Below are 18,215 nucleotides of genomic sequence, written 5' to 3'. Positions count from 1 at the left end.
GAACAATGCTGAATAAAGCAGCTTTATGTATAGTTTAACAAATGATACAGAGAATCAGGGAACTAGCTGGGAACTGGATTGGCTGGCTATATGGATACTTGGGGCAGCTTGCTATTGGATAAGTATGCTGGGAAAAAGGATGTATAAAAGCCTGTGTAACTTCCTGCTCGGTGTGCAGGATTTGAGATTTTATTCTCCCTGTACCTTTTTGCAGCTGCAAATAAACTTTTCTGCTTCTCCACCCCGTTGTGATTATTGGGTGTAGTAGCACACCGGGTAACGAACCAACTCAAGCTGTTGTTCAGCCTCTCGGCACTGGGTGCCGGCAACATGATTGTCTTGGGGAATGTCTGTAAATATTAAACATTATTAAAGTTCTTCTCTGTTTGAACATGTACCCGGCAAATTAAGACCTACTTATTTGTTTAGGTGAATATTTGTAAATATTAAACAGTATTAATTTAAAGATCTTCTCTGTTTGAACATGCACTTTGCAAATTGAGGCTTGGCTGGTTATCAGCCTGTGAGGAAAGTGGCTCTGCCTATAAAGGTAAAGACCACCAAGGGCCTTGATTCTATGCTACTTTAGCTCACTTTTGCACCGGTAGAGGGAGAGTGCATTTGAGGATATGTGTGTTGTTTCTAAGGCTGGGAAGAGGGGAACATTCTAGGCAGAAGCTCCACAGTGCATGGTGGGGATGGAGAGGGAGAGCTTTTGAGAAACTGTTTCTGTTATTCTAATAAAGTTCTTTGTTCAATGTCAGAAAAAAGTGACTCTGTAATTCTTCCTATGGTTGTGCAGCAGTGTGTGAACAGAGTTCTTCTATGAGAGGGTTAACTAAGTAGGAGGTGTGAATTTCTGACAGGATCAACAATGAAAAAATCAGGTGGCTGATCAAAAAAGAAGTGACTGAAGTTTTAAAATTTATTTTAAATCTCATAATTCTTAAAACCGCATTATGAGCTTTTGGGGTCTGACTTATTATTTTTGAGTGCTTGGCGTTAGCGATACTGTATATGGAGTGGGAGGGGCAGCTACTGGGCTGAAGTAGCTTCTGCAGAGAGGCTCTGCAGTTATTGGTTGGCCCGGGGGGGGTCGGGGGAGATTCTTTTCTGTTCCCTCCTCTTCCCTGCTCCGTCCCCCAGAGATACCTAGCCCACTGCACAGGCAGACACAGTATAAGTACCTCTCTAGAGCCAATAAACAATGTACGATGTGAAAATGTAGTGAATTCCCAAAAGTGCAGGAATGTGAACATACTAAAATATAATATTTTATTGTATTTGTTAAAAAATAAAATCAGGTCTTTTCTGAATGTTCCACTTGTCATTTTGTTTAGCCAGTAGAAACCTGCCTTTCTGGTTTATAAAGTCATGTAGCTAAAATATAAAGCAAGGTGTTATGACTCATTTGAACAATTCTTTGTTCTATCTTGAAGGCATTGCTGATGTTATTTTCAAATAAACTTGTGCTACTGTGAATTTCCCTCTAAGAATGTAGGCCTCTAGCAAGTCTGATCATAATGGAAGGTAGATTGTATAATTTTTGCACTTTCGTATACCATGGGTGTAATCCTGCTGGCCTTCTCTGATGGAGTTTTGTACTCCAGAACTGTAGCACTGACAATTTTATCAGTGACAGCTATTGCCTCACATTTTGTAAAGCGGGCTGCATGCATGGTAGCATTCCCTACAAACCAAGTTTATGCATGAGGTGGTATACTGCTACTGAGGCTGCTCGGTTTAGGTCACAGGGTCATGTGAGAGGGTCATGTGCCCCTCTCAGCTACTCTGTATATTGCCAACCTGAGGCATTAAAACATCACAAGTCTGGCCTCAAAATATCATGAGATTGACTTAAAATATCATGCAATTTAAAGAGAGACTTTTTGGATTCTTTTTATTATCGTCTGGTTGCTAAGGCTTTAGTGTAAACTCACTTCATATTTTTAAGATTTCCTTCTAAACCCTGGGGGCTAGCAACTTACTTTGTTTAAATGAAAACTGAGATCCTCACATAATCAGTTGACACCAAGAACTGGCATTTTAAGAAAAACACAATATATTGTATACAATATATGTATTGTGAGACTCATGATAAAGTAACAAGAGTGGGTAATGCTAACTACTAGTAATACAATTCATATGCAACTCCTGAATCACAAATCTACGTATGCTCCCCTGACTTTGCCTTCTTGATTTCACTAAAATGTCTTCCACGCTATTCATTTTGAGGATTGACAGACAAAGGTTTGAAAAGCTCAATCAGTCTGAATTTTTATTGCAATTCAGAGAGTGCACTTAAAATATGGTTTTGTTCTGAAAAGTGTTTATATAAAAGTGGCATCTTCTTTCACAATAGAGCTGGTACTGTGTGTATTGTGGGCCATACCTGCCAACTAATGACCAAAATGTGTTTTGTGCTGCTTTTTACATTTGTTAGCAATTCAGTGCCGGCACAGCAGAGAGATCACTATAGCTGGTCTCTTTTCCTCCTGGTGCATCAGCAGCAGAATAGCTTTGCTAAATTCCACCTGCAGAGCCAGTCACTTATACTTGTACAACGCACTGAAGACAGGTTACACCGAGGGCATAGTTTATAGAAAATGGTGTTGCGTAGGTGCCACTGAAGGTCTGATTTGGCCTGCAGAACCTTTATTACTGTTGAGGATGTATGGGACTAAGAAAAGCTAGCTTGATGCTCCAAGCACAGGATGATGGGTTGCTGTACATTCCCTGGTTCAGCCCCAGTCCCCCTTCTGACTACTCCCTATATGCTCATCCTTGAAAACATAAAGGGTTTACTGCAGAATCCAAAGTGGTGCAGCAGGACAGTGCTACTAAGGCTGCTGCCCCACCTCATTTTGGAAGAAGAAAGTGTGTACACTGAGCATCCTTCATGCGGACCCTGTCCTGCAGATCCTGGGGAATGATTCCCCATCTCCACCTAGTGGATAGGGGAGGAGAACTCTCAACCAGTGCAGCTGGGGCAGCTTTATGCAGAGTTATGCCATGACATGCCACCTGTCAACATAAATACTGTGATGGGGAGGACTGTTAACTGAACCATGTAATGATAGTACACATTAGTGGCTCTTTATGTCCTCCCTCAGCTTAGCATTTTAAGTCAAATACAGTGGATAGATTATTACATATCATTACTGTTCATCTGTAAAATGGAAAGTATTGGAGCCTGCCATTTCAGCCAAGTCAGGTGTGGAACATTTAAACATAACCCTGGGACTGCATTGGCCCTTGAATCTAGGAGGTGAAAGGTAGTGTAAAGCTGCCTTTGGTTACCCTGTCCCCATTCCTGTGCTGAGCTCAGCTCAGCTCCAATAGAGATCATAGCCAGGGACTCCAAACTGGTGTAAGAGGGCAGAAGAAGGTATAAGTTACACCACGTTTAGACTCTCTCAAGACATATGTAGATTCATATCTCAGTTGGTCCAGAATCACTAATGCCTTCCAATGTGGACCAGGCTCCATTGATTGACCATACCTCTTTTTCAGATGATGATATGAATCTAAAATGACGACTGTATCTTTTCCAGTGGTTTACTCTTTTGGTGTCACTGATACCACTTGCTGTATGTGTCAAACTACAGGCCAAACAAAACAGTTGTCAAAATCCTACAAACACTGAAATAAATCTATAAGGCTCAAAAGAACCAGCTGCACTGTGACAGCCTCTAAGCTCATCTTTCAAGGACCCCCAGTTTCTCCTAAGAGTCCACAAAGGAACTGTTCTCTACATGGTTGTTGAAGAGACTGTTTTACTCAAAAGCTGGTTTACCAGTTCAACAAACTGTGCCTGTAGGGACTGTGCCTGTATGGATTTCCTCCTGTACAGAAACTCTGTACCCTTTATAACTTCAGTACCACGTTTGAACTTTTGTAATGGTTCAGTTCCAAATTGAATCATTTGTAACAGGGCCAGCTCCAGCGTTTTTGCCGCCCCAAGCGGCAAAAAAAACAAAACAAAAAATCTTGGAGTGATGGTGCGGCCGCCGAATTGCCGCCGAGCGCGAAATGCACTGTGATGGAGCGACTGCTGAATTCCTGCTGCCACCGATGGTGGATTGCCGCCCCAGAGCCCTACGTCCTGCTGCCCCTTTACATTTGTCGCCCGAGGCACCTGCTTGGTTCGCTGGTGCCTGGAGCTGGCCCTGATTTGTAAGATCATCAGAGCAGGGTCTGTCTTTTTGTTATGTTTGTACAGTGCCTAACACAATTGGGTTCTGGTCTTCTGCTGGGGTCCCTAAAAAGTATCACAGTATAAATAAATCATCATCATCAAACTTTAAACTATCAAGATAATTTTGTCTGGTATGAAAGACAGATAATGAGATAGCATCTACCTTTTCTAGTTGACATCTGTGCCACTACTTTGAATAAGAACTGACAATATGAGAAAGAAAAGGAGGTAGAATAATTGCTTCTTCTATTTGTTTCCTCGCTGCCTGCAATTTAATCTAATTTTTCTAGTTTTTCTGTCTGCAGTCCTTCTTGAACTTCATTCCATATTTCAGTAGGAATATAGCCACTGAGCCTGATTCTTAATTAACATCAGTTTTACAGCTGTCAACTCGTCCACTTACTTAGTGGAGTTATTCCTATTTTACCCTAGTGAATGTGACATCAGGATAACTATATTTATGCACTTTATCCAAGACAAGGGCAATAGGATTTAATGTATTTCAATTTAATTCAATAATTTGTCCTTTAAACATTCTTTATGCTTTGATTTTCTGTACAAATTGTTATATTGATAGGCCAGTTTTTAATAAGCTGTCCGGAATGGCCAGTCACTGAATTTTAGTGTACATCCTGAGAGAGAATATGATTCTACTTACCTGCCTCTAGTAAGTTGAAAGATAAGGTGGATGAGGTAATATCTTTGGTTGGCCCAACTTTGGATCATTATCAAGCAGAACCCGTCAGGAGCACGGACACATGTCCTCTGGAATGGTGGTTGAAGATGAAAGGACATATGAATCTTTAGCACATCTGGCATGTAATTATCTTGCAGTGCTGGCTACGGTAGTGCCATGCGAACGCCTGTTCTCACTTCTAGGTGACATTGTAAACAAGAAGCAGACAGCATTATCTTCTGCAAATGTAAACAAACTTGTTTGTCTGAGTAACTGGCTGAACAAGAAGTAGGACTGAGTGGACTTGTAGGCTCTAAAATTTTACATTGTTTTATTTTTGAATGTAGTATTTTTTTGTACATAATTCTACATTTGTAAGTTCAACTTTCATGATAAAGAGATTGCATACAGTACTTGTATGAAGTGAACTGCAAAATACTATTTCTTTTTTTTTTACAGCACAAATATTTGTAATAAAAATAAATATTAAGTGAACACTGTACACTTTGTATTCTGTGTTGTAATTGAAATCAATATATTTGAAAATTTAGAAAACATCCAAAAATATTTAAATAAATGGTATTCTATTATTGTTTAACAATGCGATTAATCACGATTAATTTTTTTAATTGGTTGACAGCCCTAATGTTATTACAATATTAAACCTGGTAATGTAGAAATAATAAATATATATTTTGTCAGTTCTTTTAACAGTTTTAGCATCGTCTCACCTTATCCCAGAAATGTCCCCGCCTGTCTCCCAGATCTAGATTTCTTAATTCAAAATCCAAACCCACCAGATTTCAAAAGAGAGAGAATCTCATTTAGCTAGCCCCAGTCTTTCTGGAAGGTTGGTCAGACGTGCAACATCAGCAGCAATCAGTAATTCAGATCTTCCGCACTAGCTATGAGACAGCATGCAAATAAAAGCCCTTTAAATAGCAATGAGCATCTACCACGCCAACGCCACAACAATGAAGTAGCAATTTGAGCCACCTTTTCAATATTGTGTTTAAGTATTAGTGTAGACCTTAAGTGATGCAACAACACTCCAGAACACAATGGGGTTATTTGGATTCAGAACGTTGAATTGGGCCCATCTCTACTTTTAAAAACATTTTTAAATAAAAGGAATAAAAAGCAGCCTTCTTCACAGAGAATAATGGAGCACCTTATGGTTCATAATTTACACATTAAGGGCAACATTTTCCTCAGATATGCAGTGGCAGAGCTTGACTGAGAGATCCACACTTGAAGGGAGCGCAAGATCTTAGAATTGAAATCTGTCATGTGGATCAGAGAACAGATTTTTGCCATGAATACAGATGTCTAAGAAAACTCATAGGTTTATTAACATTCATAAACATAGTTTAGGAAGCATGTTTATAACAATTACTAAATGTTCAATATTGTTTACAAAATCATTGATTAAACATATGTAAGGAGAAATTGAAATTTTTTCTAGTTGTAACTGAGGATTTTGTTAAAGGCAACCTGAATTGTTTCTAATCAATAAAACTGCCACCTCTTTTAGACAAGGCTAACTGAATGCATGAATACCACTGTGCATAGCTGACAAAGACAGAACACTTTTGTGAAAAGACTCTGTAAATTCTTTCCCACAGAAGTCAACGAAAGGGTCGGTTGTCCTGGGCTACGTATTCCGTCACTTAAACCTCGTGGAGATAGATTACTTTGGATTGCGTTACTGTGACAGAAGTCATCAGACGGTGAGTAAAAGACACAACAGATTGGATTTCCCAGTTGTAAATTTTACCTTGTTGGTGACCTTTCTCAGTGGTGCGCTTGGCTGTCATACCTTCAATATCTCATGAAAGAATAAGATTTCCAGTAGCAGTTTCTTTAATTTGCCTGTTGAGAGGACCTATTTTTGTGTTTCTGTAGAAAGGGCCTTTTTCTCCTCTCACTGAAGTTAGCGGAATTTTAGCTATTGACTTAAATGGGAGCAGAAATGTGACAACAGAAAATAAAATAAAAAAAGGTGTTGCAAATGACCAGTAGTGTAAAATGCTGTATATAAAAAGTACTATTCGAATTCTTCCTGTTAAACTAAACCAAACAAGTGCTTCTTAGCCCATGATATTTTCCTGAATAGGAATTCTGTTTGGAAGTGAGCCTGTTGTGACTAATTCTTGGATTGGCTAGAGTTGGGGGGAATATGAGGTGGGGGAAGGGGCAATTGTTTGCAGGTATGGCACAAATTGTTTAATTCAGGGCCACTTCCTGGATCACTGTTTTAGAGTGAGGTTACTGATTTGGAGGAGGCTTTTGGCTGCCAGGATGTATTGAATTGTAGCTGCTTATACCCTGAGAAGAAGGGTGTGTGATAATGACTTTTGGACTCCACATGAACTGGCTCTGTTTTGAGGTGGATGGGGAGTGGTGGTCTTTTTGATAGGTGTTCTACATACACACAGTAGAGACAGCCCTTCCCGCAAAGAGTTTACAGTCTGAACAGATCAGTCAAGAGAAAGGCTTTGTATTATCTTCATTTTACAAAGAGATTAAGGCCTGGTCTACATTTAAAAGTTTTGCCAACATAACTGCGTTGATAAGGAGTGTGAAAAAATCATACCCCTGAATGACATAGTCATGCAGCCAAAGCCCTGGGGTAGACAGTTATACTAGCAAAAAAAGAAAAAGAAGTCATTTTGACAGTATAGCTTATTTCATTCAGGGAACTGGTATAAATTATACCAGCAATAGTAAATTTTTGCCAGTATGAGCGGCATTGCTGGTAGAAGGGAGTTGTTCTAGTGTAGATGAGGCATAAGCAGCTTGTCCTAAATGACAGAGAAAGTCTATAACAGGGCCGGGAATTGAACCCAAGTGTCATGAGTCCTAGTCGAGTGCCTTAATAACAAGACCAGCCTTCCTCCCTAGTTATTGACTGTCTAGTTAATTTAGAATTTTAAACATGCAGGTAACCTCAACTGTTTCAGGGACCGGGGAAATTTCTGTTAAATGAACAATTGCAGAACGCCATCAGCTCTCCTCAGAACAATCAGGGCAGATTTTTCTCTCACACCAGCGTAAATGAGGAATAACTCCAGTGAGCTCATTATGGTTACACCTGTATAAAACCTGTGTAGATGATAAGGAAAATCAGGCTCTCATGTCTTTGCTAGTTTGTGATTCATAGTGAAATCCTGTTTAGTAAATGGCCAATATAAAGGAAAATCTCCATGAATGCATGAAACAGTAAATGAAAAATTATAATTGTTCACAGACTTGTTAAAGGTATAACACTAGGGACTGGCATGGGGGTGGTGGGGATGATTAGTTCTGTGCTGCCATGCAGGAACCTGGATTTGAGTCTTCTGGTGTCTCATTTTTAGAACCCCAGAAGTCAGATAGATCTATTTGCTAATTTATTTGAAAACTGTACTTAATGGGAAACACTCCAAAATAAATATCTGATAGAAAAATGTGTGCCTCATGTTAACACACTACTATCAGAAAGGAATATTTTAACTTCTGATCTGATGGGACTTAAGAGTATTCTCTAATTAACAGTTTAATGAACAAAACAGTTCAGATGAATAAGATCCTAAACACACACACACTTTAAAACATGCAACAAAATCACTTTTTCTTAAAACTTGGAATATACGTTTTTACTGAGGTTTGAAAAGGTATGTTTAACTATTTCCTCCCATTATTTTTTATTTTTACATATATAAAAATAAACAAATAAACAAAAACACCACACCACCAACAACTCTGTTAAAATAATATTATTTAATTTGCAAAGTCAAGCACTTGAAAGTTAGGAAATGACACATTTATGTCATGCATCCGACGAAGTGGGTATTCACCCACGAAACCTCATGCTCCAATATGTCTGTTAGTCTATAAGGTGCCACAGGACTCTTTGCCTCTTTTACAGATCCAGACTATCACGACTACCCCTCTGATACTTGACACATTTATGGTTACCCATGCAACCTTTAAACTGCCACCTTGTGTATCCATCCTATGAACTGAGTAAAGCAGACATCCTATGGAAAAAGTAGCATGCTGTCATGTAATTGAAGACTCTCATAATGCAAACACACAAGAGGGCTGAACTAAGGATGTGCAGACAACTGTAAATCTGGCATTCCCTAAATTTCGAGTGCTCAGTTCTTTCCTGCAATGAAGAGTCATAGGTCATCAAGAGGGGACCACTGGAGCTGCATGATAGTGAAAGCCATTCTTGGAGCATTTATGGGGAACCACCAGGTTTTAGAAGCTTTAGGGGCTAGCAACCCAAGCCCCATGAGTCATGGTACACTGAATTAACCACAACTGAGGGCAAGTCTACACTACAGTGCTACATCGGTGAAGCTGCACTGCGTCTGGTGAAGATGCACTATGCCGACAGGAGAGCGCTCTTCTGTCAGCATAATTACTCCATCTTCATGAGAGGCAGAAGCTATGTTGGCAACAGAGCATCTCCCACCAACATAGCGCCGGTGTGGACAGTGCTTAAGTCGATATAACTTGTATTGCTCAGGGCGGTACATTTTTCACACCGCTGAGTGACTTAAGTTACATCAACTTAAGCAGTAGAGTAGACCAGCCCTGAAAAAGAAGGTTAAACAACTAGCCTAGCTTAGAAGGGAAGTGAAAGCAGCTTTAAAAAATACAATATAACACAAATGGAGAAAAGGGAAGTTGATAGCAATGAATATAAAATAGAAGCTAGGAATTGTAGAAAATTGATAAGGGAAGCAAAAGGACACTAGGGGAACTCTGTGTCCATAGAGTTACCAATATGTTTTTTTAAATCTACCAGGAACAAAAGGAACACTGGCAGTGGTATTGGTCCATTGCCAAGTGGAAATGGTAGAAGCGTCAATAATAATGAATGAAAAGCAGAATTGCTAAGTAAATATTGCTGTTTTGTACTTGGGAAAAAGCCAGATGTCTTATTTATATCATATGTTGATAATGAAATGCTCTCCATTGCAACAATAACTAAGGAAGATGTTAAACAGTAGCTGCTAAAGTTAGACATTTTAAAATCAGCAGGTCTGGATAACTTGCATTCAAGAGCTTTAAAAGAGCAAGGAGCTTTCTGTACCATTAATGTTAATGTTTAATAAGTTTTGGAACACTGGGGAGTTCCTAAGATTGTCAATCCTCCAGGATTGTCCAGGAGTCTCCAGGAATTAAACATTAATCTTTAATTAAATATTATGTCGTGATGAAACCTCCAGGAATATGTCCAACCAAAATTGGCTACCCTAGAAGTTCTAGAGGGCTGGAAGTTGCTAATGTTTGCTAATACATAATAAGGGTAAATTGGATGATCCAGGTAATTATAGGCCTCTTATCCTGACATCAATTCTGGGCAAAGTAAGGCTGATATGGGTCTTGATTAATAAAAATATTAAAGGAGAGTAATATAATTAGTGCCAATCAACATGGGTTATTGGATAATAGATCTTGTCAAACTACTTGATATCCTGTTTGATAGAAGTAATAGTGTCTAATAGACTTTTGTAAGACATTTAACATGGTACCACATGACATTTTGATTAAGAAACTAAAATGATACACGATCAACAGGACACACATTAAATGGATTAAACATTGGCTAACTGATAAGTCTCAAAATGTATTTGTAAATGGAGAATCCTCAGCAAGCAGATGTGTTTCTGGTGTCACCCTGCAGGAATTGACTCTTGGCCCTATGCCATTTAATGTTTTTATCAAGGACCTGGAAGATAATATAAAATCATTACTGATAAAGTTTGCAGATGACACAAAAATTAGGAGATTGGTTAAATGTATTAGAGAAGCGTTCTCTTCATTAGAATGATCTGGAATGCTTGATAAACTGGGTGCAAGCTAACAATGTGAATTGCATCCAGCCAAATATAAAGTCATACATTTAGGAAGAAGGAATGTAGGCCGTATTTACTGGATGAGGGACTCTTATCCTGGGAAGCAGTGACTCTGAAAAGTATTTTTGAGGGATGTATCATGGTGGATAATTTGATGAACATGAGCTCCTGGAGTCACACTGTGGCCAGAAGGGCTAATGCAATCCTTTATTCAGGGGAATATTGAGTAAGAGGAGGGAGGTTTTACTACCTCTATATTTGGCATTGGTGCCACTGCTCCTGGAATGCTGTAGCGAGTTCTGGTGTCCACACTTCAAGTGTGAAACTCCAAGCGCTCAGTCTATATAGTTTATCAAAGAGAAAGTTAAAAAATGATTTGATCACAGTCTATAAATAACTACCTGGGGAACAGAAATTCAATAATAAAGGGCCCTTCAATCCTGCAAACTAAGGTATAACTTGAGCCAATTGCTGAAAGTTGAAGCTAGACGAATTTAGACTAGAAGTAAGGTGCAGTTTTTATCAGTGAACAGTTTATCAAGGATTGTCCTGGAGTCTCCATCACTGGACATTTTTAAATAAGATTGGACATGTTTCTAAAAGATAGGCTCTAGTTCAATCGCAGCTACTGGACATGAAGCAGGATTTAATTCAGGAAAGCCCTAGGGTTTGTGTTATGCAGCAAGTCAGACTAGATGATCACAATGGTTCCTTCTGGCTTTAAAAGCTCTGAATCTCTGAATCAGAACAAAAATTTGTGTGCCAAAGCATTGCAGTGACCCCATTCGAGACAAAGATTACAATTTCATAGTAATCTGAGCTGCACGACTAGAGCACCAGATGCTTTGTGGACTGTCAGGTGAGAAGCCTACCGATTCCAGTCACTTCATTGATTGACACCACAGCAAATGAAAATATTTCAGCCTAGTTAATGTTTTGTTTCAAACAGGTCCTGAGCGTTTGACCCAGATTTGACCCTGCACAGAAACCTGGCATGAAGCTTTAAAAAAATACTTTTAACATTCATTTAAAGAAAGGTAGTTAGGAAATAATATGCACTGCTCAGATGGAATTTACTGCACACTCCCCAAGTTGCTTTGTATGTGTTTAACCTGGAATAGCTTTAAATATACATAATGAAGCCACATTTTTAAATCCAAGTTAAGAATCAGTAGCATATGCTCCAACCCCCCAGTAGTTCAAAAGAAGGTGTCACGGTTTGTTTTTTTTAAGCTGAGAATATTAGCAGTCCTGTATTTAGGCTTGATCTGCATTTAAAAGTTAGGTTGACATAGCTACATGGGCCTGGGGCATGAAAAATCCACACTCCTGAGTGACGGGGCTATGCTAATCTGACCTTCGGTGTAGATGCAGCTATGTCAAGGGAAGAATGCTTCCATCGCCCTACCTACCGTTGTGTGGGGAGGTGGTGTTTCCATAGGTCTTTGCAAGCATGGCTATAGCACAATAGCTATGCCAGTATAGTTCTTGTAGTGTAGAATGGCCTTAGACTTGGTGGCCAGTAGGACCTTTGTAACCAACTATATATGGGTTTTGGTGTTTGGTGACTGAAGCCTAAATGATTTGAGGATTGCACATGTCATTTATAACTACGTATGGATTCAGATGAGATCTGGGTCTGAATATACCCAGATGTTACGGCTGTAAATAATTGAAAGCCCAGATCAGGATTTAAATGTTATGGTAATTATCTCTGTACCCAGTACCCAGCAGCATTCAGTGGGAGTCTGTCCATTTTATTTAGTTGCTTTATCTTTTTTGAAAATCTGGCCCATTGTGGTGAAAATTCCGCCACCATTTACACCCAAGTGACCCCTGCATATTTTTTAAAATTTTACTGTTCCTGAGTCCAATCCTGAAAATTCTTACTCATCATAATATTCCCACTGATTTCAGTGAGGAGACTTGGATAAGTAACCGTATTTATGTCAGGATCAGGCCCTCTCTATGCCTCTGATTTAACTCTGACCCTACTCTCAGATCCTTACATTGACGCCTTAACTCCATGAAAGCAAAACATCTCGCAAGATGTACAGTTGTTGTGGATATGAGAGGGAGACTGAGGTTTGGGTCACTGGCTGCCCTGCTCCCAACAGACCAGACTGAGCCGGCCTGGCCAAGTCCAGAAAGAGGGAGGGCACAGAAAGGGGTGGGGCTACCACAGAAAGATAGGGCCCCATCTGAGGGGGCCAAACTCTTCCACCACAGGGAGCCACTGTGTGACACAGCCACCATGCTGCTGGTGCTGAACCTGCACCCAAGGGAGAGTCGGGGACAGTGGGGCAGAGAGGGGAAGTTCAGATGTCTAGGATGGGAATAGGGTGTCAGGGTGGGCACTTTGCCTAGGGAGCAGGGCAGAGGGGGGATGTGGTGGTGGATTCTCTGCCTGGGGAGCAGGGTGAGTCGGGGCAATGGGGTGAGGTCAGGGTATCAGGAATAGGAAGGAGAGTCAAGGTGGGTGCTCTGCATGGGGAGTGAGGGGAGCTACTGCGGTGAGGGGCAGTTGGCTCCAGGCTGGGAAGGGGGGTTTGAGCAGTTTGTGTCTCTGTTGCCAGGGGTAGCTGCTCCTGGCCCTGGCTTGATCACCCTGGTTCCTATCTACTCCCAGCCTGATCCCAGGTGCCTTGGTGGCTGTTCCAGCCTATCCGGGTCCTGCTCTCGCCTCCACCCCCAGAAGCTGTGGAGCCCGAATCACCGGTATGGCCATCACAGCACCTGCCCCAGAGATAGAGGAAGTTGTGACTGGCACAGTTGGCGATATGCACGGTATATGGAAGATTGCTGCAATGCCGCATGTGCATGCAGTTTACAGAAATTGTTGGTGAGAAGTAAAGGGCCAAAACATGTTTCCCCGCTCAATGCCTCTGAATAAGACAGAAGTGAGGTAGCCATAAAAGTATTAAGGGGCCCCATGCCCCCCAGTATCCCTGTAATTCCAGCACTGCCAGTGACCCATTCCCCTCTGGGATCACTGCCTGGCGCAGGATCTCCTCCAACTCTTGGGGTGGGAGAATAGAGCAAATGGACCAGGCGTGGGCTAGTCTCTTGCACCTCTCTTGACCCATCACAAGGACCCAGCAGCCCATCATGCCCTCGAGGATAACAGCCATTGCATGCTACTAATGAACATGGTTTTATAGCACAAGTGGTAGCAATCTATTCTGCAGTGGTGAAGGTTCCTGTTGTTGGCCCATTGTAGGGAAGCTGTTATACCAAATGTAACCAAATTTGTTTATGCCCTTTTCCTTAAAAACAAAACAAACAAAAACCAATGCTTGGAAATTATATACAAACCTCCCTACATTAAAAGAACATAATTTAAGTTGCAAAATCAAGCACTCAAAAGTTAGAAAATGCTAGATTTGCGGTTGCCTAGCAACCTTAATTCAACCCAACTTGTGCATATACATTATTGTGGCAGTTCAATGACAAGACAGCACAGAGCTTTAAGCAAGCAAGCAAGCTGGTCTGCTAATGGGCTTCTTCCTGTCAGCTTTCCACCTTCCCCTTTATTCTTTCTCTCCCCCCGCGCATTACATTCTCCAACAGATAAAAGGAATACACTGGCTTTGTTTAACATTCTTATTTACCAATTTCTATCTACTACATTCCTTGCTCTCGGGCCTTGAGCCCAGTCCTGGGAGGCTTCCCACAGTTCATGTCATCTGGGTGAGATTCCAAGGTTGATGCCCTTGAAAGGAGCTGTGTGTGCACAGGTCCAGCACAACACTCCGGGTGTGCCCTGAATGTTGCCAAGCGCATAAACCTTGTATGAATCCTACATCCCCTCCTTTTTTGTTTATTTGTGCTCGGCCATCTCATGGTAGCCATCAGTTTGCTTTTGCAAGCCAATTAACTCCCGGACAGACGAGGTCATAACTCGTGGAGCCTGCCAGGGCGGTTCTCGACAAAGCCTTAACAAAAAGGAAATACATTGCACACAGCAACAGCAAAAAATAAGCTTAAAAAGGTAAAGTGTAATTGGCAGGGCCCCAAGTAGCCATGCTACAGTACTGGGAAAAGAGGTTCGCGTAAGCAGCGAGCATCATTTTATTCCCAATTTCCTCAGGGTGATGACATACTGGAATAAGGCACGTACCTAACAATTCTTCAGCTGCTACAAAATCAAATAAACAAAAGTGGGTAACATTTGCTATTGAAGCCAATATTTCCCATAGGTTATATGTCATTTGGGCTCGTAACGGAGGAAGCGCTCCCGAGCCAACCCCTACAGGAAATAGCAGGCACAAAAGGCATACAGTCAATACAGAATTAGCAGTAATTTGGGCGAGAATTGCCACAAACAAAGTCTCAGAAGTCTCTGGCTGTTGGTTTGCTGCCAGTCTTCGTTGAGCCGCCGGCGACCAATGCTTTTACGGCTCCCCATGTCACGGGCTGGCTTGGGATGCTACGCCTCCTCCGTTTCCGTCCCGCCGTTGTTGACCCGGGAGGCACCGCGTTCTCCTCCAAGGTCAGCTGAAATTCCGGTATGGGGTTCGACAGCCCCTGGTGCCACGCCATGCTGTTTCAGTGCCGGTCGCACACACCGGGCTGGAACCCACAACGGTCCTGCAGGGAGAGACACAGCAGCATATCCCTGACCCCAAGTGATTAGAGGTACTGGGCCCAGCCATTGCGGATCGGGCAGCTGACGGTAATAGACACGTGGTCTTTCCAGTACCTCGGATTTATGAAAATGCCAATCCGTGGGGGTCTGCTGATCTGCGTTCAGCATTAAATTATTTAAAATAAACAAAAGGATACACAATTGTTGCTGAATGTCTCCTAAGGTTCAGAGACACAACTCCCCTTGTTTTAATTCTTTGTCGAGCAAGGTTTTTAGCGTGCAATTTGCACATTCAACAATAGCTTGGCCTGTGGAATTATAAGGGATCCCGTGTTTGAGACAGACGTCCCATTGGACACAAAAGATGGAGAGGGCTATGGAGCAATAGGCTGGGGCATTATCTATTTTTATCTGGCTCGGGCGACCCATAACAGCAAAACAGGCTAGCAAATGGTGAATAACTTTGGGAGTGGCTTCCCCACGCTGTGGGGTCGCCCAGAGGAATCCTGAATAGGTATCAATGGAAACATGTAAAAATGAATAGGGGCGGAATTGTGGCACGTGAGCTGCGGTACCTCTGGGGTTAACGGCATAAAAAGAGGTAGGGGCAGCAGCAGCACGGTGGGGGCAGGAACGAACAATAGAACGTGCATAATCAGCAGGAATGTGAAACTGTCGGGCCAAAACAGAGGCAGACTGATGAAAAAAGGCATGGCTTTCAATGGGGTCAGAAAAAAGGGAATTTACCTGACCACGTAACACGCGATCAGCGCACGCATTGCCTTCAGTAAGTAGCCCAGGCAGAGGGGTATGGCTGTGAATATGAGCAACAAAATAAGGGAAATTACAAGTGGTGATGAGATACTGTAAGGACAAAAACAGGCGAAGAAGGTCCACATCGACCTGAGGGGTAATAAGGGCAAGGGGTAAATAATCAATTACCTGATAAACATAATGCATGTCCACAATCAAATTAAAGGGACAATCAGCAAAAAGTTGAAAGGCCAAAATAACAGCAGCTACTTCCAAGGACTAGTGAAGCTCTCCAAGCGCTGTGCATGCAAATATTGTTGTACAAGTGAATGAAGCGCTTTCAGCTTTTCTAGGGGGAGGGGCCACTGGTCAATCCATACAGGCTCTAAGGACTGCCATACCAATGGTAACGCGGATGGCAAGGTGGGTGAGGGAGGATTTTGGGCCATTATATATTAATATCGAGGGTGGTGTCCAGCTTTACAAGTAAGTCACGGCCCCAAATATTGAGGTGGACAGGGAGTACAAAAGGGCGGATTGTAGCAAGGGCACGGCCTCCTGGTTTAGAGACCGTGACCCAAGACAAACTTTGGCGCCTGGGTTTGCTACCCCCGATCCCCCACAACTCTTTAGAAGGAACTGTTGGCCAACCGACCGGCCACTCCGGATCACGAATCACCGTAATGTCAGCTCCAGTGTCCATCAGCCCTGTAAAAGGAACATTATTTAAGAGAAGTGTTAACTGAGGTTTCGAGGGGCGGACCAACATTGTTAGAGCAACAAGTGGAGAGGACGTGTTGTGAGACAGCAACTGAGACAGCATCAATCCAAAGCTGTTCCTGCCCCGGGCTTGATCCTCTGCGGCTGGCACCTGATAGGGGACTAAAATCAATTGCGCAATTGACCGTCCATGCGGGAGCGACTGTGGAAGATGGGTCCATACCTGAACCTTAATAACGCCGGTGTAATCGGCGTCAATGACCCCTGGGATGACAAAAAAACCCTGTTTCCCAGTGTGTGAGCGAGGGAGAACCAGACCCACAAATCTGGCAGGGAGAGGTCCCGTCACCTGGGTAGGTATGGCGCAAACCTCCCCTGGCAACCGAAAGTCAGCGTCCTCCTGCATAATCAAATCAAGCCCTGCACTTCCGGCAGTCGCCGCTTTCATGGAGTCTATGGGTTTTAAGGCAGAGGAACAGTTGTCTGAGTGGGAAACACCCCCGTTTGGCCCTGGGTTCGGGGGAGACCCGTCGTGCGGTTTCCCGACCCGCTACGACACTGATTAGCCCAGTGATAGCCCTTCCGACACTTGGGGCACTTCTTTGAGGGGCGGGCGGGCGCCGACGATGAGCGGCACTCCCGCTGAAAGTGACCCTCCTTTCCACAGTGGTAACAACGCTTCCCCTCCTTCCTGCTTTTCCGCAGGGCGGCAGCCAGAACCCCAGCTTTATGTGCTTGAGTTCCGATGTTTTGGCACGCCCGCAGCATGTCCGACAGCTCTAGAACTCCAGCAGTTTGTGCTGCCTGGAGAGCACGGCGGCAATCCTCGTTCGCATTTTCAACCGCCATTTTTAACAGGATCTCCTGAGCTGCCGCAGGGTTATCCACCTGTCGGAGGATAGCCTCCTGCAATCTGTTGGTAAAATCCATAAAGGACTCTGATGCACCCTGACGGATACTGGCAAAGCTTTTGGTAGGCTTGCCTGAATCCGGGACCTTCCGGAAAGCATGCTGGGCGCAGGTGGAAATAATGGGGAAGACGGCCTGAGGGAGTTGAGACTGCATCTGAACAGTAGCAAACGGGCCCTCCCCTGCCAAGTGCTCATAAATGACACCTTGCTCTCTATACACCTGGGCCTGGCGTTCCACCATCTGCCAATACTCACTAAGCCAAATAACATACTGACTAGGTGTCAGCATCATGCGCAACAGCGCCTTCCAGTACTCAGGGACCAGGGAATACCCAGTACCTAGCCCTTCAATGAGACCACGCACATACGTGCTGGTCAGACCGAACTCGCGAATCACTTTCTTTACGTCTCTGATCACCGAGTAAGGCAAACTGACCCAGTTTGCAACTTGGTTGCCTTGGCCATCATCCTGCCAGGTCACCGGACAAACTGAGACCAGATCAGCCAGCTCCTC

The 18,215-nt window shown here is 42.8% G+C and overlaps 1 protein-coding gene across 4 annotated transcripts in view; it reads left to right on the top strand.

The window, feature by feature from the left end:
- EPB41L4A (erythrocyte membrane protein band 4.1 like 4A) overlaps nt 1–18,215 on the top strand; it is a 222,493-nt gene that overhangs the window by 76,641 nt on the left and 127,637 nt on the right. For all 4 annotated transcript variants that reach the window (XM_073344691.1, XM_073344692.1, XM_073344693.1 and 1 more), the window contains one exon: nt 6,500–6,604. In XM_073344691.1, coding sequence (XP_073200792.1) covers nt 6,500–6,604 — 105 coding nt within the window. The remainder of the gene's footprint in view (nt 1–6,499; nt 6,605–18,215) is intronic.

Source organism: Lepidochelys kempii, chromosome 5 (assembly GCF_965140265.1).
Source record: "Lepidochelys kempii isolate rLepKem1 chromosome 5, rLepKem1.hap2, whole genome shotgun sequence".
NCBI classification, from domain to species: Eukaryota; Metazoa; Chordata; order Testudines; family Cheloniidae; genus Lepidochelys; species Lepidochelys kempii.
Note: the sequence above shows the minus strand (reverse complement) of the source record. Positions and strands in the feature narration are given on the sequence as shown.